The 23051-nt window shown below is 55.2% G+C and overlaps 3 protein-coding genes across 3 annotated transcripts; 1 reads left to right on the forward strand and 2 right to left on the reverse strand.

Moving 5' to 3' along the window:
• Positions 1-30: 30 nt before the first annotated feature.
• ITPA (inosine triphosphatase) lies at positions 31-4151 on the reverse strand. Its single transcript, XM_017815686.1, has 8 exons — positions 4074-4151; positions 3936-3993; positions 3788-3852; positions 3061-3134; positions 2040-2071; positions 1205-1320; positions 615-691; positions 31-320 (listed from the first exon to the last, which is right to left on the reverse strand). The coding sequence occupies exons 1-8, from the start codon at positions 4134-4136 to the stop codon at positions 200-202; spliced, it is 606 nt and encodes a 201-aa protein (XP_017671175.1). The 5' UTR covers positions 4137-4151; the 3' UTR covers positions 31-199.
• Positions 4152-7273: 3122 nt separating this feature from the next.
• Positions 7274-18307, reverse strand: VAMP4 (vesicle associated membrane protein 4). The gene is made up of 7 exons (XM_017815687.1): positions 18001-18307; positions 16640-16686; positions 16271-16321; positions 9706-9806; positions 9115-9194; positions 8879-8930; positions 7274-7865 (listed from the first exon to the last, which is right to left on the reverse strand). Exons 1-7 carry the CDS (start codon positions 18064-18066, stop codon positions 7837-7839), a joined length of 426 nt encoding a protein of 141 aa, XP_017671176.1. The 5' UTR covers positions 18067-18307; the 3' UTR covers positions 7274-7836.
• A 448-nt stretch (positions 18308-18755) lies between these two features.
• Positions 18756-21664, forward strand: MYOC (myocilin). Its single transcript, XM_017815677.1, has 3 exons — positions 18756-19242; positions 19741-19860; positions 19948-21664. The coding sequence occupies exons 1-3, from the start codon at positions 18756-18758 to the stop codon at positions 20730-20732; spliced, it is 1392 nt and encodes a 463-aa protein (XP_017671166.1). The 3' UTR covers positions 20733-21664.
• The last annotated feature ends 1387 nt before the right edge of the window (positions 21665-23051 follow it).

Raw genomic sequence — 23051 nt, forward strand, 5'->3', positions numbered from 1 at the left:
CGACAGAAACAGGGCGGAAAGAAGTACCGATGGGTTCTAGAGGAGCAGCTTTAATGGCAGCCCGCAGCAGAACAAAGCTCTCCTGGGGCTGTGTGTGACATGGACATGCAGGGGGGTTGGAGGGGATGATCTCCAGAGGTCCCTTCCAGCCCTAACAATTCTGTGATCTGTGGACACGGGGTGCCCACAGCCCGGGGCACTAGCTGGGACCGGAGTAGCGCTCTGTCGAGTTGCTCTGGAGAAAGAAGGCAGAGAGCTCACTCAGTGCTCTGTATCGGTGTGAGATGGAGTTCTTCACTGCCTTGGGCAGCTCAGCGTAGCTGCAGGGCACAGAAAACACAAGTCTCAGCAGCAGAGACACTTCAGGATGTGCCCCCTAGTCACCAAGAGCTCCCCCTCTGCTCACTGCCTCCCTGCTTGGCTCAGCAGGCATCTGTAGTGACACGCTGGCAGAGCCAACAATCCCTATCCCGATCCAGGGGTTCACTGTAACGTACCACGTTTAGATCCAGGAGGAGTTTTCTCCCTGGTGCCCTTCCTTGCAAGCCAATTCCTCTCGACACCCTCACCCCTGGCTTGCCCTACACAAAGAGCTGTAGGTAAACACCACTTACGTCTGGTTGTAGCCATCTGGCTGAAAGCAGGGATCCCAGCCAAAATCCCGAGGGCCTCTGGGCTCCACGATCAGCCCCTGCCATGAGAAAGCAAAAAAGGCCCCTTAAGCTGTGGTTTCACAGCAATTCACTTGCAGCCACATTTCAAACACAGGCTGAGGGGCTGCACAGAGCCACAGACCCCACTGCAGCCCCCACAGGCTCTGCACGGTGCCGTGCTCCTTCTCAGCACCTCCCCGGGGTGGGACAAAATCAGCAGCCCCAAACTCACACTGCCCTACGTTGGCAGGGCCTTTACCCCTCCAAATAACAGAGCTAACAACTGCACTAGAATACAGCCCTGTCAGAGGGAGATGAGGGGCTGAAGAGACCAAGGTAACATGCAGAGCTTGTTACCCTTCCCACTGGGGAAAGGGCTGCAGCACCACCACCCTCTCTCTCCGTCAGCCTGTTCCCAACACTGAGAAGCTCCGAGGGTGTTCAGTGACCCAGGGGCTACTAAAATTGTCCTCAGCAGAGCCAGTGCTGTCACACATCACATCCCAGCCCTCCTCCCCCAGCATGTTCCCTTTCCCAGCCACACCACTTACGTGGGTCTGGCCCTTGAACAGCCTCACGGGCTCCTCGGGGTTCCCACTGCTGAAGGCAAAGGTACAGAGGGCGTAGGCAGACTTGTCTTCAAAGCCAGCCAGCAGCTTGTACAGGCCTGAGAGAGACAGAGAGGATGCCGGCGTTACTGCCGCTCCCTTGGAGCGCAACACACCCCCTAGGGACGGATGGAGGGAGCATTCCGCGCCGCATTCCCACCGCATTCCCGGCCACCGCGGAGAGGAAGAACTACAAGAGGTGACAGAGCTCAGGCACAAGGATGCTCGTGGCGGGATCCCTCCTATGACTGAAGCCAGAGCCTCAGACCTCACAGTGTGAGCTGCAGGGCCCTGCTACGATTTTGGGAGAGGAAGCCAAAATGCAGCACCAGAGAAGACTAAGCCCACTCTGAATTAGAATGATTAGTGCTCATGTTAATGGCATTAACACTGAACTGTGGGATCAAGGCAGTCACTGCACACCAGGGGAGGGGAGGGAAGCATTAGTGGAGAGAGGCCTGCACTGAGGTCACGGGGAGCAGCAGGTCTGTCAGGTCACACTGATGACAACCAAGAAGTTCCCACAAGCCCTGCCACCAGCCTGCAGAGGCAGGAATCTGGGAATCCAGGCATAAAGCTGCTGCAGAAAACAGCATCCCAGGAAGAAGGGCAGAGAACAGGCTTGAGGAGAGAATGTGAAGAGACAGAGCTGGACAGGCAGGAAAGGGAACCAGCAGTGTGGTGGGCAGGCAGACTGGGCAGAACCCAGCATGGACAGGGATCCACTTCAGGGGAAAAGGAGCAAGTTACAGGCAGAGCAGTAACACAAGAGCAGTACCTTCTGGCTTGAGTTTCTCCAGGAACCATTTTCTGAAGAAGAAAGAGAGAGGGAAGATTAATTTTTGCTATTATCTCTCAGAAATATAGGTATCCTTGAGACATTTGCCTACATTTTCATAGTCCCTTGAATCCCTCTTCAGTGTGCTCAGATCACCTCAGGACTACTTACCAGCAAGGGCAGACTTAGCTCTTAAAGTGAATGGGACACAGTGAAAACAGCAGTGGAGTATTTAATTTAAAGTAGTCCTGGGGTCTATGTAAATAACCCAATGCTCGCTCCTGAGCCATGCCAAAATACATTTCTCAACACAAATTGTTCACATTTTACACCCAGCTGTAGTGCTGACTTGGTCACAGCCTCAAGCCTGCCAGAGTTCAAGAAGTGTTGGAACAAGGCTCTCAGACACATGGTGGGATTCCTGGAGTTGTCCTGCGCAGGGCCCAGGAGTTGGACTTGAGGATCCTTGTGGGTCCTTCCAACTCAGGATATTGTATGATTATATTCTATAACCTAAAGCTTTTATGTCTGCTTAGCACAGCAGAGATAGTTTGGAAGAATTAATCACACAAACAGTTAATTCCAGGAGATGAGGCAGTATTTCATTGCAGAAGTTCCACTGTAATGCAATCATTTTTTTATCTGCTGGATTTAAGCAGTTCCTATGAGAACCTACAGACACTCATCCCAAAATCCTGCTGAAAGGCTTGGTGCCTTCATTACACAGACCCCACTGTGTGGACAGGTTCCCAAGCTCACTGCCAGTGTAAGCACCATAGGTTGGGAGCCAGAGCCAACAATCCAGGTGTGTCTGTCTCATCCCCCTCCATGACTTACAGCAGGGCTCAAGGAGTTAAGCCCAGACCCTGGCGTGCAGGATGAAGATCAGGACACAGACCAGGAATCACCTCCCTGACCCTACTGCTCCTGGCACACGGAGAATCCTCCACTGAGCCCACCCTGCCAGCCTGTGCTTCTAACTCTGGCACACAAAAGAGAAAGCAACTTCCCTCCTACTTACATGTAGGGTCCTGGAAGGCCCCCCAGGGCATTGAAGCACAAGCAGGTGTCCTCTACTATAACAGGTCCCTGAACCTACAGCAAAAGCCCAAGAGGAGAAAACATTAGCCCTAGAGGAAAGTCACTGCTTCCAAACCTATTTCCTTGCTCTGTCCTATCCTCACATTTCCACTTGGCCTCAAATGCAACTTTGACCTTAAAGGCAACACACACCAGACAGACACAATCCAACCCAAGCTCTCCCCAGGCAGGCCAGAGTGGCTGAGGAACAGTAGGGAAGTAAAACAAGCTGGGGTGAATACCCCCTACCCTCCTGAGGGATGGGAATGCAGGACAAGGAAAGGGAAAGCCCATATCCTGGAGGCAAGCCTGCATTTCTCTTGAGTCCCAGTTCTCACTTGGTTCTTTTAAGACACCCATCCCAGAGACAGCTCTGGAAGTTCAAGCTGACAGCAAATGTTGTGTCCTGCAGCCACAGGGGCTGGACTGAAGGAGCTGCCATGTCTTCCTGCTGCTCCAGGGACACAGGAGCTGCAAAGGGGCTGCCAAAACACCGTGTCACCAGTGAGAATTCACCATCACCCGGCCCAAACCGGGGCGATGGGAGTGTGGTCAGGCCAGGCCAGGCGACGCTGGATGTGCCTTTAGCTTCCCTCGGGGCAGGTTTGGATGCCCCAGCGTCCCTGTCTGGGGTCCCTCCGGGAAAAGGGAGAGAGCAAAGGAGCAACCTGCCGGGCGGCTTCACGGCACTTCTGCACGGAGATCTCGTCTGGCTCCCCCTGGTACTCGGGCACTGCGGACACAGGGATCGGTGATGAGGAGACGGCCGGGACGAGACGAACCTCCGCGTCCCGCCCGGCCCCGCCAACAACTCACGGTCAATCTTCTTCGCCACCAGCGTGTAGGGAGAGGAGTCCCCGAGGATCTGAGTGACCTGCAGAGGGAGAAGAGGAGGATCAGGGAGGGAGAAGAGAGGCGAACCCGCCCGCAGCCCCAGTCCCGCTGTCCCCGCACCTCCTCCAACTTCTTGGCGTTGCCGGTCACGAACACGACGCTCCGCCGGGCGGGCGCCGCCATGCTGACCCCGCGCGCGGCCGCCGCGCGCGCCCGGCCGCCAATCAGCGGCCGCCAATCAGCGGCCGCGGCCGCGCCGCGCCCCTCAGCGCCCAGCCAATGGGAAAGGCGTCTGCCCCGCGCCCCCGCAGCGCTCAGCCAATGGGAACGGCGCTCACCTGTGCGAGGCGGGAACTGCCAGCCCTCCGAGGGCGGGCACGGGGTCGGGCCGGAGGGTCTCGCGAGAGGCGCGCGGAGGGCGGAGCGGGTCGCCATGGCGACCTTCCCCCTCAAGGTCCTGGTCCTTGTTTACAGCCCCGGCGTTTGGCAGCCGCGGCCGGAGGATCCCCGTGCCTGTTTTCCCTAAAGTAGAACCACATGTTCGTTGGAGGAATCGGGCAGTGCGTTGTGCGCCAAGCGCTGCTGCTGTTCGCCCCCACGACCTCTGGCGCGTCTCTGCGCTGACATCTGGTTTCGTGTGTCGGAGCGATCAAGTTCCGTCGCTGTTGCGTTTGCTGCTGGTGGTGCCTCTCACAGCCAGAGCGGGTCCCTTGGGAAGGTCTGTGCTCAGGACGACCTCAGTACGGAGTGACTCGAGCCTCAAACCACACCCAAGACTGGCGCCTCTTGGCAGTGCAGTGATGGCTTTGGTTGAGGCAGCTTTCCCTGCCCTGCATCTCTGGTAACTGCAGCGCCACCTGGACTGGGGAGGCAAGAGGTGTCCGTGGGGCCAGTATGGAGCCCCAGAGGACAGGTCAGTGCAGTCCAGCACTGGTGAGGAGCAGTGCCCTGGCAAGCAGCAGCCGGGTCCTGCGAGCTCTCCCACCGTGGTACCCAGGCCCCTCCTCACCACCAGCCCCCCCAAAAGCCCCTGCTTTACAAGGGGACTCCACAAGAGGGACTTCTTTCCCCCTGGGCTGCCCAGCTGCCAGAGACAGGAGATCTCTCCCCACCTGTGTCACATCCCTGCAGCCCCCCTGCCCTCAGGCATGGGCAGCCCAGGGTCTCACCACAGAGGTCACACCTGCAAGCCCGGGAGGAGGAATGCACAGCTACAGCCAGAAGATGCCATTCCCTGTACAAAAGCAATCATGTGGAAAACAGCAGCTGATGGTCTGCCTTCTGCACTATGAGGGAATGGATAAAACAGACCCGACGCTTGGGTGAAGGAGTTGTTTTTGTTGTAGAATCTCCTTCATAATGTCTTCCAAGTGAAAACCAACCCCCAAGCTTGCAGACACTGCTGAAAACAACAACTCTCTGCTCACTACAGTTCTCCTTGCCACCAGTCCAGCGTGGGACAGCACAGGCTGCAATATAGAGACCACAGTGTCAGAGGAGCACAAGGAGGACTGCTCAGTACCACTCCGAGACCAGACATTTCCAATGGTCTTTCCAGCCTTGGGAAAAAAAAAAATCTATAAAAGTTGTTTAGTAAGTTCTGTTACTGTGAAGCTTCTGACCAGGACCATTGGTTTGCTGCTGGGGCTGCCTCTCCCAGCCAGAGCTGGTCCCTTGGGAAGGTCTGTGCTAAGGACAAGTCACTCATGGAGTGACTTGAAACTAAACCACAGTTCTGGCAACTCAAGGAGGTGCAATTATGGCCTTGGTTGTGGCAGCTTTCCCTGCCCTGCATCTCAGGTACAACTGTTTGCACCCCAGCCTCCTGGGAATGCTGAAAGCTGCAAAATCTCTCTAGCAAAGAGTCGAGGAATCCCATCTTTCCCTGAGCAAGAGCCTGCTGCCTGCACTTGGCTGCCTGGAGTGGGCTTGGCCCAGACTTCATCCCATCAGCACCCACTTTCCAAGACCCTCAGCCCAGTATCAAAGCCATGCTTTGCCTTCAGTAAGGAACTTCAAAACCCTTTCTCTTGCCCAGACCTGGTGCCAGCAGGGATCTGAAGTCCTCACACACTCCTGAGGCACCAAGGTGCCAGTGGGTGGCAGTGACAGCAGCAGTGGCAGCAGTAAAGGCAAGATGGGGCCGAGAGAGAAAGGCAGAGGCACTGGCAGGACTCTCCAGGAGCAAGAGTAAATTAACTCACTTCCCAGTTGGCAGGACATGGTACTCAACAGTTCAGCAAGATCTGCAGCCCCCTGGAGACAGACACAGTCCCTTCATCCACGTTCTTGATCCCTTGCACTCAGAGAGTAGCCAAAGGCACAGGCAGGATGATTTTTGTCTCTTCCACTGGGTGCATGATCTTAAAACCAGCCTATACTTTAGGAGGAAAAACCCAGCTTGGCTTTCTGGTTCCCACCTGGAGAGATCAGGACTCACAGAGGGGAAAAGCCCTGTTTATATTCCAGCTGGGCAAACAGAGCTTGTAATCACATCCAGCCCTCCAGCCTGCTGTGCTCACTCTTAATCCCCTTCCCTGCATGGGGCAGCACCACGACTCAGGTGGAAACTGTGTACAAGGTCCTGGGGGCAGGTTCAGAAGGGGAGCCGGGACACGGCACTGGGAGTTCTCTGGGGCACCATTTCCCCTCTCCAGTATGATTTCAAACATGTGCTAAGCAGGACAGCTCTTCTTTCATCAGAAAAGAGCAAAGAGAGAACCAGGAGAGCTTGATCTTAGCTCAGCTAAAGTCACAGACTCAGGGCTTGAAAGAACAAGGGTCCCAAAAATAAAGGGCTGACAGAAATGCCACCAACACCTGAGACCAAGGCTGGAGACAGCCAAAACCCCACAGTCCCACCCATGAATGGAGGAGTTCAGCTCCTTTTTATCCCAGCACAGGGATCCCTACAGCTCCCAAAGCATCCCAGCACATGTCTGAGAACAACCCCCATCCCACTGGATCACAAGGAAGCAAAATGGGCTGGCATTGGGACTGGGACCACAACATCAAGGGAAGGGCTCTGAATATGAAGTAAGCTCATTGCCTGTACACTGGTTTCAGGAGAGTTGCTCTTCTCCTGCTGTGTCTGGTGCTTATTGCTGGGCTCTACACACACTTCTTGCTTTTGGTTAAGAAAACACAGAAATGGCCCATTCCCAGGGACTCCCGGCCGTGGAGAGCCCTGAATGTCCTCCAAAACTTTATCAGACGTGCAGAAACTCCACATGTACAGTCAAAAATAGGTTTACTGGAATGTCTTTAGTCACAGCTGTAAGCAGCAATACTGAAAACACTGAGCTTGTGCATTCCCATGGCAGGACCAGAAAATCTTCTGGATCGTGAAACCGAATTTCTTTTTTTTCCTCCTTTTTTTTTTTTTTTAACACAAGAGAAACAACACCCTTGCAGTTCTCCACAGAAGAGCCAGTTTCCTGTAATATATTGGTATGTTTCTTTTCAGACATTTATCCCCTCTTTTTCTCTGATTAAAGGACAGAGTCCCCTCTGCCTTCCACAGCAGGGAGCTTCTTGAACAGTATTATTATTAATATTACAACTCAACCATATATACAGATAGATTGTAGTGGCAAGTAGCCAGCTCCAAACCAGAGACCCAGAGTTCCCCAAAACAGGCGATTTGGGATCTGAATCTTCTGTTATAAAAAATAAGTCTGACGGGAGGAACAGGTACTCGACCGGAAAAGGGCTGTTTGGCAGTTCCTAAAACGCTCCGTTAGAACTGGCCTCTTGCCACCTCCTCCTGCTCCTTGCTCCCGGGAGAAAAACAACTTCAAAGCTATATACAGATATCTCACTTAAATTACACAGCAGTTTGGACATCCCAGAGGCTGCTCCAGCGAAGCCTCCAGCTGCCCCGTCAGGAACGGTACTTCAGGACTATGGGTACTGGAAAACACAAAGGAACAAGCTCTCACCACACACCGTCCTGTGCAACACCCGGCCCTGCCAGGGAGCCCCCTCCCTGTTTCTGTAGAGACAAACACTGAGCAGCTGCGAGCAGAAGTGTGTTCCCAACCTCGAGCTAAAGCAATCTGCTGCCTGCACACACACTAGACAACATATCCTGCCACCTTCATCTCCTTCCAGCTTCCCAAAATTAAACCAGATGGGATTTTCCATCAGTCTCTCTCTCTCTCCACCCTGCTGCCAGCTCTGCCTCTCTCTTGCTGCAGGCTGTGTGTCAGAAGGACAACAGGCCGTGAGGGCTTTGCTGAAGGAACATGGACAGTTGCAGAGCTGCCCCTGGCCACTTCAGTGGGAGGAAAACCCTCCAGACCCAGTGGCTCAGAAGGGCTGAGCTGCCATGCTGGGCTGCCTGGATCCCTGGAGCACATCATTCTGCAGAGGGATGAATTACTTCTGCTGGAAGAAACACACTCTGGTCATTATTAGCTGTTTGGTAGGAAAACCAGTGACATCTCGGCTCTGGGGAGCTCCAGGAAGGGCAGAGGGCAGAGGAAGGGACCAATGGCAAAGCCAAAACAGCTACTTAATGAAAATTAAGCAGCTTAGGGGAAGAGCGTTTGTAGACAGCAGGCTCATTGCAAGATGGCTGATACATGTGGACATGCCTTTGGAAGACATTGCTTTGGTCTGAAACTTTTCCATCTCCTCCCACCAGCCTTGGCATCAGTCAGTGCCAACCCTGGATCAATACAAGGTTGGCAGGGCAGTGCTGGCTTTCTCTGGTCAGAGTCAGCAGGACTCGGTTTGAGCCTTGCAGAGAAGGGGCACAGAGTGCCCTATAGGCACCACTTAGGATGGCTTAAGGCAGAGTGGGGCCTGATGGAGTGGCTCAGGTGCACTCCCCCAGGGACAAGAGCACCATGGTGTCCCAGTATGGAGCACCATGAGTATTTCAATGCCAGACATGTCTGGGGTGATCTGGAGCTACTCACCAATGATCACGAGCAGGAGAATAACCACCACCATCGCTATGATCGCCTTCATCTGCAAGGGGAGCACACAGGCATGTTACACAGGGTGCCTGGGGCACCTGCTTTGACCCAAAAGGGTGCTTTTGCCTTCCAGCATCTTTTCAGCTGGAAAGCAGAGCTTCTCCATCCCCTCCCAGGAGCAGGCAGGTAACCACCCTTCCACAAGCCCACCCCTGCCTGTTCCCGTTCTTGCTCACCTTACAGTCTCGCCACCACATCTGTCTCCGGAGGTGCTTGGCTCTTTTGCTAAAAGCTGCTGCATTGTCTGATAAACTGTCTAGTTAAGGAAAGGAAAGAGGTGATTCAGTGGCGCACACACAGTCAGAGCACCCACTCCTTCTAACTCCACTGAGTTTTATGCAATAAACTCGGTGTTAGGGGAAGAGACCCAACCACAGCGTGATTCACCAAAGCCCCAGCAGGTGCCAGTGTGATGCCCTTCACCAGAGCACCCACAAGACAAGTCGTACGGAAGTTGCTCTGCAAGCCAGTGGACAGTGCCAGGAGACAGACCAATCTGCCTTTGCTTGAAGGACCTACTAGATCACAGCACACAGATGCCCCCAAACTAACACCTCTGCACAGAGCAGCAGAAGGTGAAGGTGGAAAGAATGTTGGCAGAAAGTCTGATCTGCAGCCCAAGGCTGGGAAACACCACTCCCAAAAGGGACAGCAATACAAGTCCAGGTCTGTCATTAGGTGCTTTCTGAACTGAACCAGGTAACCTGGCCCAGCAACCAGGCAAAGAGGTGGGGAACAGGCCAGCAGAGCTGCATTTGGGATCGCACCTGATTTATCCTGCAGGTCATCCAGCCGCTCGCCTCTCTCGATCACCTTCGTGATGTTCTCCTGCATGACATCGATGACCTCGTCCACCTGGTTCTGGACACTGGGGCAGAGCACAGAGGGGCAGAACTGAGCACCACAGGCTGAGCATCACAGCTCAGAGCTGCCCAGAGCTCACCCACAAAAACGAAAGGGCACAACAGTGGAGAGAGGTCAGTGGGATGCTGAGGAAGCCAGAGGCATGGGGTGAGTCTCCAGCAATCTCAGGAAGGGCCAGGGAACACAAGGGGCTCAGAGAGAACACTGGGAAGTCAGCAGAAGGGGTAACCCTCTGTAACACACAGTATGAAAAGGCACTAATTGCTGTTGGTGGGCACCTCTGCTGCAGAAGAGCTCACAAAGGGGAAAAAGGTATAAAACCCACACCTTATCTTTCTACATTCCATAGAACCTCACATCACACCTTTGCTGGTGAAATCAAATCAAGGTGCACTCCCCTCTCTGGAAACTGAATTACTAAATTAAACCCACTCTGCCAGGGGCATCAAGTGGACAGCAAAGGAATGGCTGAAATGAACTAAATCAAGCTATAATTCATCTTCTCACAGGTTATGCAACTCTGTGGGTAGTCACTTCAGTGAACAGTAGCCTAAATCACACCCGGAGGGTTATTAAAAATGTATTTATTCACTCCAGGAAAAAAAAAAACCAACACACTGGCAAGAGAGAAGAATTTTCCTGGTGGAAAAATACTGCTACATTCTGGTTTGTATTTTGGAGCTAATACACTTTTATTTTCCTGGAGATAGAAATAAGAATTTCCTTGAGGCCCTGGGGATACAAGACATTGTTTGAGACATACTGTTCCCAAAAAGTCAATGGCAACAGCAGGATCTTGGAGGCAACACTACACACAGGGCAACAAAACAGAAATAGCTCCAGGCCACTCACTCTGCAGCAATCTTAGGTTTGGTGGCTTAGGTTGCCTCAACTAAAAACATTTAAGCACTTTAAACATATTGAAATGCATCCAGCAGTACCTAAATATGCAGCACAAATGGGCCACTTCAGCAGCTCTCCACCTTACCCTGAGGTCAGAGCACTTGGAATGACAGGAACAGCAGATCCTCCCCCATGGCCTGGGAAACTGCGGCCAAGACAGACTGGGAGCAACTGGCCCAAGGCCAGTCAATGGGGCACTGCAGAACCAGGAACAGAGCTCTGTCCTAGCCCCCATGCTTCTAATTAATTAATTAGAGGCATAGGTTCACACTGACCCATTTCTCCTGCCTCCCTCCCAGCTGCCTGCCTCTTACTGAGCACACACTTGTGCCGACGAGGAGCAGCTGCAACAAGCAATAGTGGTCACAATGGAAAAGCACATGCCTTGCTCACATTTATCTACTGTTCCAAAAGCAGGCAAGAAAAATCACGAAAAGGCTGTTTTCTCCCCAGAAAGCTCTAGGAAGAGCTCCAGATTTTTGAATATGATGGGGTTTCCCATCTTAGCCTTTCAGGTCGAGCTCTGCAGCACCACTGCACTGTGCCCAGGCAACCCCTCTGAAGCCAGTTTCTGAGTCAACAGGCTTCATATGGCACATGCTGGACTCCAACAGCACACATAAATATTTGCTTTGTTTAGGACAGCACCAAAAAGGAACCTGCTTTCCCTGTGCTGCATCACAGAGTCCGTGGGAGCAGCATCTCTCTTGAACCCACCTACACCGTGCGGCAGCAGCTCCCGCCTTCCACAGTGATGGAGTTCCTTATCTGGAGGGGAAAGGCACAGATAATCCCTAAACCCCTCTCAGCAGGAACCTACCCCGTGCCCAGGAGCCTGTTCTGAGCCACGATTTGTTTTACAAGGTATTAGGTGAGTGGCACAGCTGCCACCATTGGGAAAACACGGGAGGTGGCGCTGAGGACACAGCCTGATGCTGTCTGGGAAACACGTGGCAGTGCCCTGTGGAGCAAAGGGTCCACCCCACGCAGCCCCCTGGCCCATCCTTGGGACAGCAGGTGAGGAGGAGGCATGTTCTGCAAAGGGGTTTCCTTACCTCGGCACAAGTCCCAGCTCGGAGTCGCCAGCAACGCAGCTCCAGCTTGGGGTGAGAGAGGAAAAGCAGAAACATCTGCTACCCCAGATGAGCCAACTTGGCAAAACCTCTGACGCCTTAAACATCGGCTTCACAGGCAGAAGTCTACATTTGCAGTATGTAAATGTTTCTAAAATCATTTACTGGCTTGAAAGTAGATATTTCCTCCTACAACGGATTTGTAACCAAGTTATCCTGGTACAACTAACAAGTGGGAGCACACAAGGTCATGGTGCATCCAGGAATGTGCAGAGCAATGCAACACCACCTGTATCCTTGCCAGTACGGGTCAGAGCCTGGAGAGATGCTGCTGCAGTCCTGGGACACCCCAAAGTGTTGGAGGCAAATCGGGCAGGTACCTGCTGCTGTGGTGCATACCAGCATTTGGGAGAGACCTATGGAGCACAGACTCTTACTGCCCAAGCTGCACCTCAGCATCCCCTCCCTTCTCACTTGAGCTGCTGGCAAAACACCAAGAGCCTTTGCTACCTTCCCAAACCCTAGGCTAGCTGTTAACTGTCCCCAAGAGAACAAAACATTTCACAAGTGGAGAATGGAGGCACAGAGAAATCAAGGCTTATAAACTCCCACAAATGTTGAGGTCTTGAACTTCCAGGGAACACAGATGCATTTGAGCAGCCCAATCAATACCTTTTGGCATCTGATGTAAAAGAGAACCCTGGGGAAAAACAACAAAACAAAAAACAGGAGGGAGCTCAAAGATGTCCAGCCTATGCATGAGCCCAGCAGTTTCAGAACAAATTCAAAAATTCCCACTAGTTTGGCATGCTTGAGGCTGGAAACTCAAGAAGAATCAAGAAGAAAATATTTTCTTGCTTTATTTGGCAAGAGGGAATGAATCCTCTAATTCAAAACGTATTTCCTATCAGGGAGCTACTGGCTTTTGACACATACACTTCATGTGCTTCACTCCAGGCAGATTTCCAAGAGAAATAAAATAGAATAAATACCTGCCAGGAAAGGGAGAAAGACAAAAGCATAAAATGTCTCCCACGACCCTCCTTCTTACTAGTAACTGCAAACATGATGCTTTTAACAAGGACAGCAAGCATACACTGTAAGAGCAACAGGAGACCCAACACTGCTCAGCTTGGTTTAGACTCCTCTTTTCTTGTGCTTTGCTGTACCAGAGTGGGAGGAATATGCCTTTCCATTTTGGCCATACTGGTTAGGTACTGAAAACTCCCTGGGCTGGTCAGGGTGTTGGGCTGACAACAGTGCTACTGCATTCTCCAGATGCCATGAACAGGCCATGCACACACGCCACAGGATGTGCTGCCCAAGGCTGCTGCTTGTCTCCAGGCTGGCTGTTTACAGCCAGCACGACACACTTCTGTTTTCCACCCCAGCCATATTAATAGTGCTGTGTGTTTTGGTGCAAATGACTCCCAAACGCCCCTCGTTGTGGCAGTAACCCAGGGAAGAGGGAACAGGATGGAGAGCCAGGGCAGGTGGAAGGTACAAAGGCAGGAGGCCAGCACTGCACAAGACTGCCTGAGCCACAGTTCAGCAACAGTGTATCTATCAGCACAACTATTCCACAAATCCCTGGCTTTAAGTTGCTGCTTCGTCCCAGCTGTGAGGAAAACAGCAGTCTGTGCTTCCCTGAAGCCTTTCAGTCATGGAAAGGATTATTTCCAACAATGATTCCCGTAAACATGGTCTCGGTATCACCTCCAGATGAAAGCCTGCACTGTGGCTGGGGCCCACTGCACAACCAGCCACCTCCCATGAACAGCCAGGCCCTGGGAAGCTGCTGTCAACTCTTGCCTTCAAACCATTCCTCAAACTCTCCCCTTCCTCAGGGCCTGCAGAAAGACAGAGCCACCAAAGCCGAGCCCTGGGGCCAGGGATGCTGGTCACCCCCAGCAGAACGAGGGAATCACAGGGACCAAGACCTGGCTCCTGGGATACCTCAGCAGGGTGCTGAGCCTTATCACCAGCACGAACCTGAATCCAACAGCAGAGTCTCCAGAGAGCACAAACATCAGCAATGAAACAAGTCAAGCAGTGCAGAAAAGGGGGTGATTTTAGTGGTGCTTTTGAAAAGATGGCCTGTGATTAGATGCTATTGTTCTAAATAAAAGAAATGCAGGTGGAAGATGAACACCCCACTTTCCCCGAAAAGGCACTAAGAGCTCTCACACACCCATATTCAGGAAAGGCAAAGAAAGGAGTTCAGCTTTCCCCAACCTGTTCTTGGTAACTTTGGGGAAAAGGATAAAAGCCTATTAAAAGCTGCCTTTCAGTTCTGGCCCACCCCGGGATGGGAGGTCTCAGAGGGAGCCCAAGGGACCCCATGTGGCCTCTCGGTTACCAGAGGAGAGTCCACCCTAACCAAGCAGTTTCCAGACACATCAGGACGAAACACAGCATGGAGGGGACTGACACTTCCTCGTGCCACTGTTGCCGACTGTAATTCACCACTTTCCCCTCTGAAGTTTGCAGTGTTCCCCACAGCTGAGCCAGCCTCGAGGGTCTCTGCCACCAAACTCCACCCTGACTCAAGACCCTTTACTGCCAAGGACAACTAGAAAAAATTTCCAGCCTTGACCCTCACATTCAACATGTTCCACACCTTTGCTCCCATCACTTTTTCCTCTCCCCAGTCCTCCATCCAGTTTCCTTTTACGCCTGTCTTCACACCTCGATCCTCCAGCCCTGTATAGCTACAGCCTCTCTAGCTTTGCCCAGCTATGCCTCAGCTCTCCAAATGCTCAAATTCCTCCTTAAAATGCCTTTTGCTTTTAGTTTTTCAGCAGCTGCCCAACCCTTTCTCTGTTGAAACCAGAGCAAACTGGCTCGCTAAGAGACCAGGCATCGATTCATCGGCACAAGATCAGAAACGTAATAATGAGCTCCATGACGAGAAGTGATGAGTGCATGGCACAAGTGCTTATTAAACAAAGCAGTCAGCGTTGATGAGAGCAGAAAATAAACACTGTTCTATAACAGATGTTCTAGATACTGGATAGATGTAGCCAATTGCTACCCCAAGGGACATATTTCATTCCAAGTCCACTATCCAAGCAATCTCTGGCAGCGGGCAAATCTCAGGGGTGTTGGGCATGAGTCACATCACACCTCTGGACCCACCAGTTCCTGGCTGAACACCTCTTTCATTTTCCTTCCCCTCCACAGGTGCAGTGCCATCCTCTACCTAAGCCCACACTCCTGCCTGCCAGGCCAAGATCGTGGGAAGAGAAGAGCTCCTGTTTTTCCCCACCACACAGGGAAGGCAGAAGATACTGCAATTCCTGTCCAGCAGAGGAGGATGAAGGGGCAGACATTATCCCCTCTCTACTTCATTTACTCCCAATCAGCCTGGCTGTGCCCTAGAAGGCAGGCTTTATCCACTCTGGCTTATTCCAAGGATCACTTCACCTCTACCAACAGTCTCCTCACACGCAGGAGGGAAGACAGACCCCTGAAAACTCAGGGCACAGTGACCTTCCCACTGCCTGTCGTGTATCTTGAGCGCCCTTTGCCCCTGCAGGTAACGTGGCGAGCAGGCACACAGACAGGCACTGCCTGATGCTGACATTGGCAGTGAGTCATCCCAGAGCTGCACTGGCATCTTCCTGGCATGGAAAACATCCCTCACGAAGAGCCACACTCAGGCTGCAAACAAGACCTAGTCTGAACAGCCCAGTCATAAGGCCCCACACAGAGCTCTGTTCTGGCTCCACAGAGACCAGCAAAGGAAACAGGGCAACACGAACCAGGGGGCTGAGAGAATCCTCCCACTTTTAATTAAGTACCACCACCACATCCCTCATAGGAAAGGGCAGGGAAAACTGGAGCCCTGAACAAGCATCATCCATGAAATGACTCCATGGGAGGAGAATCCAGAGCATTCACTCCTTCCTTCTTGCCCTAATCCTCCTCCTGTAATGGTTTCCTGTTTTCCAGCTGCCTTGACTCCACTGAGTCACTGCTCATCTCCAGGTCACCTCTATCAGGTTTTTATCTGGGGAAGAGGCCAGAGGACCAGCTGCTGCCCAAAAAACACAGTGCTGGTGTGTTCCTGCCCAACTGCTTTCCTGAAATGTTGAGGAGCATGTTACAGGATGAAGGCAAAAAGCCACAAACCAATAAAAAGTTGTGCTAGTGAAGGCTAAAGTTCAGGGCTCTAGAAAAAGAGCCTCACAAAAGCATGGAACAGCTCACCACCACAACCCAGCAAGGGCTTCAGAAACTCCACTAAGCTACTGTGATATAATCTTATCCCTTTGTCTCTGTCAGCGCTCAACTTCTTGACACCTTGCATCAAATCTCACATTTCCTTCAGCTGTGGGCACATAGGGTAGGACATAACAATTAGAAGAAAGCAGGTGCAAGGAACGTTCCTGCTAAGAACTACACAGAAATACTTTGGTAAGACAGCAGCAGGGGCTCACAGCACTAGAATAAATTACTATCTAGGTGACACTGAGGAACAACAACTTACTGCCTGATCTTGTCATTCCTGGGTCCAAACCTGGGTCCAGAAGGCCCCCTCCTGCAGGCAGAAAAGATCAGTCAGGATGGAGGATACAATGAAAACATGTTTTTAAACGAGACTCAAAAGATACACAAGAGAGAACCAACGCCTTGTAGATGAAGGATTGTTTTCATAGCTCCCATGAGTCCCTCCCACGTCTGAGGATAGGTGGGACACCCCACCTTACAAAAGGTCACACCTATTAAGACTTAATTCATACTCAATGCCAAGGCTCTGGGAGATCATCCCAAAGGAATCAAAGGTTTTGATTCCCAGTCCCAGAGCTGCAGGCAGGCAGGACATTGCATTCCCTACAGCAGCCGTTCAGGAACTCACAAGAAAAAGTCTTCCTCTTCATCTGAGTCTTCCTCCAACAGGTTCCTCTGCAAACACATTAAAAACAATAAGCAACCACCATGTCACACACATTTCCAGCTCTTAGGATGCAATCAGCATCCTCTGCCTGCAGGAAGGCCCTCTCTGCTCAAGGGACAGTCCCCAGCCCTGCCAGCAAACACATCAGTGTCGCCCACAGCCACCCTGCGCCATCCCATCCATGCGGGAAGTCAGATCCACGCTGGCTTTGGAGGACATGGTTTCTCCAGCCATCTGATAGGAGCAGGTGTAAGCACAAGGAAACACACTGGGCTCCCCGGGCAGGGAAGCAGAGTGGTCTGACGGCTCTGCTCTGCTCAGATTTGCTGATCCCACTAGACGGTCCAAAGGCTGATTTTTAAGAGCAATCCCACTGAAGCCTGACAGTTTCGGAAAAAGACATTTACTAGAATTTGTTTCTCCTATCAGGGCAGCACAGGGTTTACAAACTGAGCTCAGGGCTCCCTGAAACATCTGCTCAGGGTCAAAAATAGTCAATAGGGGGAAATGCCACACTGAAGGCATGGGCCCAGGGACACAGCAGTGGTCCTTGAGGTACCAACAGCTGCTGCTTCCCCTGTGCACAAATTCAGGCCCCCACCTGCAAGCCTGATGATGTTATTTCAAAGCTCCCCTACATTTCCATCCTTGCCACATTTCCTCAATCAACTTAAGCAACCCGTGAGACCACACAATAGTTCCAGCCGTTGCTTCCCGCAAGGATGAGCAAAGTGCTCTTGGAACTCGGGATCCTCGTCTCACTGACAGCTGTTGTGAGCTGCAGCAGCACTTAAGACCGCGGTCTAAACTGAGTTTTAGCACAGCGTGACCCCAGGACAAACACATCAGGTTAAACCCGCTTTGTCTAACACAGGCAACTGCACCACTATGACCCGTATCCACTGCCTGAAACGTCAGAGGACCTTGGCACCAGGGGAAGAACTCAGCTGTAAAGCACAGGGCGACTTCACACGAGTTCCCTGGCCAGCTGCGAGACACAAGAGCCAGGACATGCCCATGCCAAGCCCTGCAGAGCGGCAGGAGACCGGAGCACAGCGGGGTCTCACAGCCAGAGACATGGAGCAAAGGAACTACAACAGGTTCTCAGGGCAGCCCTTCCCCCTGAAGTGGCTGATTTTACAACCCGCAGGTCGGCTGTGATGCTCGCACAGCCCCTCACTGACCGAACGCCGCGGTCACAGCGGTTCGGGCTCCGGGCCCCGAAGGGCTGCGGCAGCACAGGGACCCCGGCCCAGGGACCCGCACCGGGGCACCCCGCGGGCAGCACCCGCCCGCCGCGACCGCGCAGGGGCGGCACTCACCCGCTCGCTCTTCACCGAGCCCGTCACCTCGTCGTCGTTCAGGTGCCGCTTGAATTTGGGCGGCATGGCCGGGCTGGGGATGCTTGGAGGAGGCAGCGGGGAGCGGCCGGGTCACCCGCACCGGCGGGCCCGGAGGGGTGGAGAGGAAGGGACAGGAGGGAAGCAGACAGGACAGGACAAGACAAGACAGGAGCGGAGCGGTGACCGCGCTCGGCTCCGGGCCGGGCCGGCGGGAAATGGCCGGTGCGGCGGAGGGTCCACTGTCACATCGATCACCTCGACGCTCCACCGGCCGCACCGAGCGCCGAGCTACTGATGTATGGGCGGGGCGAGGGAAAGAGGCGGGGTCTGCAGAGGGGGCGGGCCCGCGCTCCGGGGCGGAGCTTGCTGGAACGGGGCGGGGCCGCGCCGGGAGGGGGCGGGGCTGTGAGCGAAGGGGGCGGGGCCGTACCCGGCTCCTTCGGCCCCGTTCCCGTTCCCATCCCCGCGCGGCCCCTGCGGGCTTCGGATCCGGGCCCGGCGGATCCTCCCCGCCCGCGGCGGGGGCAGGTCCGCCCGCCTCGCCCCCGCCGTCACCCCTGGCACTCGGCCCCGCGGCCGCCGAGCCCGGCCAGCCGCCCCGGGTAGGCGGCGGGGGCAGTGCCGGTGCCGCCGCAGGCATCTGGAAGGTTCCTGCTCGCCCGCCCCCCGCCGCCCCGACCCTCTCCCCTATAAATGCGGGCGGCGGTGCCCGGCGAGTGCAGAGTGGCGGGGCCATGCTGGGGTTGTGGATGCTGATCTGGGGGTCCCTGGCCCTGCGCGGCCGCGCCGACACCGCATTCCTGCACCGCGCCCCCGACGGCGCCGGGCACTGCACCTACTCCTTCACGGTGGCCAGCCCCGTCGAGGCCGCCTGCCCTGAGGCTGCCGGCGGCGTGCCCGAGCTGCGGGCAGAGCTGGCCGCGCTCGCCGCCCGCCTGAGCCGGCTGGAGAGCCGGGAGCGGGCAATGGGGGGCTCAGGGCCCGGGGGGGCTCGGGAGCCCCAGCAAGTGGCCGCGGCCGCCCGGCTGGAGACTGCGTACGGGGAGCTGCTGCGGGCCAAAGCCCGGCTGGAGGAGGAGAAGGGGCGGCTGGAGCGGGAGAAAGAGGAGCTGGGCAGGCGGCTGGAGAGCAGCGCCCAGGAGATCACCCGGCTGCGGGCCGCCCGCTGCCCCCCCGGCAGGGACGGGCCCGGCCGTGACACCCTGCGCGCCCCCGGCAAGGGTAAGTGCCGGGGCCGGGACCCTCGGGCGGCCGTGCCACTGGCTCTGCTCCAGGACCTCCCCACAGACGCTGGGCAAGTCCCTTTGCAGCCCCCCATGTGGGGCACCCACTGCTGCTCCCCACTCTTGGGGACCCTGGTGGGCTCAGCCCTACCGGGGGGTCGCAGCCGTCGTACCACACCCCCTCGCTAAAGCAGCGCTGTCAGCCAGAGCCTTCCTCATCCCATCACCTGCCCTGGAGCAGAGCGGGGACACGGGGCGCTAGTCTAGGGAGGTTTAGGAGTTTCCCCGAAGGAAAATTAAACCATACTCTTAGGGGGGGGGGGGGTAACAGATGTGCCCTGCTGCAGTGGGATGGGGCACCAGGCTCTTGACCGAGGAGACACCGGCATTCCGGGACGCAGCAGTCGGGCACGGAGCCCCGAGGGCGGCGGGGGCAGGCAGGGCAGTGCCGGGGGCTGGCCCAGCCCCTGCTCACACTGTGCTGATCAAACTGCAGCGCCCCGCTGGGATCCGCAGCCCCTCACCTTCCAGGAGCTGCAGTCGGAGCGGACGGAGGTTCCCGTGTCCCGGCTGCTGGAGGAGACGGCGCTCGGCCGCCCGGGGGGCGCGGACTCAGGTACCCCCCACCCCCAGCTCCGGGTACCGCCCGGCCCCGCCGAGGGGCCCGCGGTGACCCCCCTCTCTCCCGTCCTGTCCTGAGCAGGCTGCGGAGAGCTCGTGTGGGTGGGAGAGCCCGTGGTGTTCGGCCGGGCGGACTCCATCGCCGGGAAGTACGGCGTGTGGATGAAGGATCCCGAGCCCGTGCCCCCCTTCACGCGGGACACCACGTGGCGCGTGGACGCGGTGGGCACCGAGGTGCGGCAGCTCTTCCAGTACGAGGAGGCCGAGCAGCTGGCCCGGGGCTACCCCGCCAAGGTGCACATCCTGCCGCGGCCCCTGGAGAGCACGGGGGCCGTCGTCTACCGCGGCGGGCTCTTCTTCCAGCCGCGCCATTCCCGCTCCGTGGCCCGCTACGACCTGCGGGGAGAGACCGTGACGGCCGAGAGGGAGATCCCCGGCGCCGGCTACCACGGGCAGTACCCCTACGCCTGGGGCGGCTACACCGACATCGACCTGGCGGTGGATGAGACGGGGCTCTGGGTGATCTACAGCACCGAGAGCGCCCGGGGGGCCATCGTCCTCTCCAAGCTGGACCCCGAGACGCTGGAGATCCGCCGGACCTGGGAGACCAACATCCGCAAGCGAGGGGTGGCCAACTCCTTCCTCATCTGCGGCACCCTCTACACCGTCAGCAGCTACTCGGCCCCCAATGCCACCATCAACTTCGCCTACAACACGGCCACAGGCGCCAGCCGGGCCCTGAGCATTCCCTTCGAGAACCGCTTCCGCTACCTCAGCATGCTGGACTACAACCCCTCCGAGCGGCAGCTCTTCGCCTGGGACAGCTTCAACATGGTCACCTACCCCGTGCGCCTCTCCCAGGCGTGAGCCGGGGCTGGGAATGCACCGGCTCAGCCCCTGTGACCCCCCCATGTGTGCCTTGGCATCTTGCTTTGCTCCCCAGCTCCCCCCGGCACGGCCGGGAGCACCGGCCTTGGACAGCCCCGGGTGAGGGAGGGGCCGCCTGTGTCTCTGCTGGCACCTCCAGCAACACCCCCCTGCGCTCAAGCGGAGCAGAGAGAAATGAAGTGCTTCTCCAGAGCCTGGGGGAGTCAGAAACTGCTCCCCAGCCTGGGTGGGTTTCAGTTGGGTCACTGCAGCACCCAGCCCTGAGCTGCTCCAGCGTCCTCTGCGAGCACCCAGCCTGGCCACCCCAAATTTGGAGCAGGGAGGGCCAAGGCAGGGTGAGGGCTGGGCAGGGTGTGTGGTAGAGGCTGTCCAAGAGGGTCAGCCTAAAAATACACACTTTCCCTAGTTGTGAGCAGCGATTCCCTCTTGCAAGGTCGGGAATCCTGTCTCCAGGCTCCAGCCCTGCAGAGCTCCTGTGCAGAGAGCCCACAAACCCACTGCATCCCACACCACCAGTGCCCAGGGGCATCCTGGAGCTCAGCCACCTCCAAAAATCATCCAGCAGGATCAGAAGCAGCAGGGAATACAGACACTCATTGCACGAGCCTTGTTTTATTGGGGAAAAGAAAGCAGCCAAGAGAGCAGGGGTGAGGAGTGCTGGCAGAGCATCCTGCAGCCGGGTGGCCTCTTGGTGCACCCAGCCCCTCCTGGCCACGTGCTTTGGCTTTGCAGGCCGTGCTGGGCCAGCAGCTCTGCCCACAGCAGTCCAAACCATGCTGCTTTATCTATTTATTGTAGAAATTTTCTAGGAGGCTTTTTCTTCCCCCCCCGCCCTGGCATTCAGGGCAGCAGCAACCACGTCCCCCAGGGGCTGTGTAGAGTCCTGGCCCAATAAACACTGCCCAGCACCACTGCTGCCTTGCACCTTGTCTTTCCAAGCCTCTTTTCCTAGGGGGAAGCAGTAAAGCCTTGGGTAGGAAAATGCTACATTTGAGAAGCAGCTTCTGACAGAAATACACCACATGTTGGAAAAAGAAAGGACAGAGAACACAGTGGGACACTTTTCAGATGGTCACCTACAGGAATTGTCAGCAATGCGCTTCACCCCACTGCTGTCCTCCTAACACATTGTTGTCTTAAGTGTAGCACTGTGTATTCACATATACAACATAATGAAGAACTTGGCTTTTGTATCATTCCCACGCTTTATTTTGGAAAAATATGTGATGGCTGTAAAAAGTGAGACTCGCTCTATGCATAAGGGGTTTGGTGAGCCAGAGGTGGGCAGGGCAAGATCTGGGGCAGTAAAGCTGGGGCTCACCCAGGAGCAGGCAGGGGCTGTCAGGGACCCTCTGGACCCAGGAGGAGCGAGGCAGCAGCAGCCAGACCCTGCTGACACAGTGCTGAGCCACCCCAGCTGGGAGCTGCCCACCCAGTGCACAGACAGCCAGGCAGTGAGGATGGGAGAAAGGCATTTCTGTCCCAGAACAGGATGGGAGGCGAGGCTGGAGCCTCCCTTCACCCCGCAGCTCCCTGGGGGCGTGAGCCGAGCCCCAGGATGAAAGGCAGGGTTTGTGCAGAGCCCCGGGGAGCAGCAGCACCTCGCTGAGCCCAGACACCGAGGGCAGACAGCCCCGGCCCGGCCTGCCCCGCCCCGGGGCCTTTTCAGGCTGGGAAGTCCATCTCTTAATTGACTACGAAAATAAATGAAGACAAGCCAGTGTACACAGGATTTCCAGAGAGCTGGGCTGGAGCTGAACAGTGCTGAATACACAGCTTTACTTAACAGGCTTTGGGAAAACAAGCCCTCCCCTCCTGCATCCCAGCAAGAAGCCAGCCTGAGCCCAGGGGGGTTGCTGGATCTGGGCCCAGTCACACTTAACCCCCTTCTGCTCCTGCCCTTGAGAAAAGTTACAGTCTTTTCACAGGCTGAACGTTATTAAAGGGAAAAAAAAATTAATTACCCCAACAAAATAGTTCCCTAATTTCTGGGAGGTTGAGCACAATTCTTTCTGATGACCAGGGTCCTAGGAAAGAGATTACACACCAAATCCCACACAAATTAAAAAAGCAAGAGCTACTCCAGCGTAAATAGCCAGGGGCAAGTTATCTGATTAAATGTCATAAAAATATTCGATGAACTGGGGTCAGTGACTGAAAGCTCCACCTGGCCTCAAAGCCAGGGTGGTTTGGGGTTTTGGAGAGACACACATCAAAAATGGGTTATTTGGAGGCATAAAATGCCCAAGAATTTGCTTTTAATTAAGTTTCTGCAGAAATATTACCCTCATTCAGTTC

The sequence above is a fragment of the Lepidothrix coronata genome, unplaced genomic scaffold (assembly GCF_001604755.1).
Source record: "Lepidothrix coronata isolate B3197 unplaced genomic scaffold, Lepidothrix_coronata-1.0 Scaffold52, whole genome shotgun sequence".
Classification (NCBI taxonomy): Eukaryota; Metazoa; Chordata; class Aves; order Passeriformes; family Pipridae; genus Lepidothrix; species Lepidothrix coronata.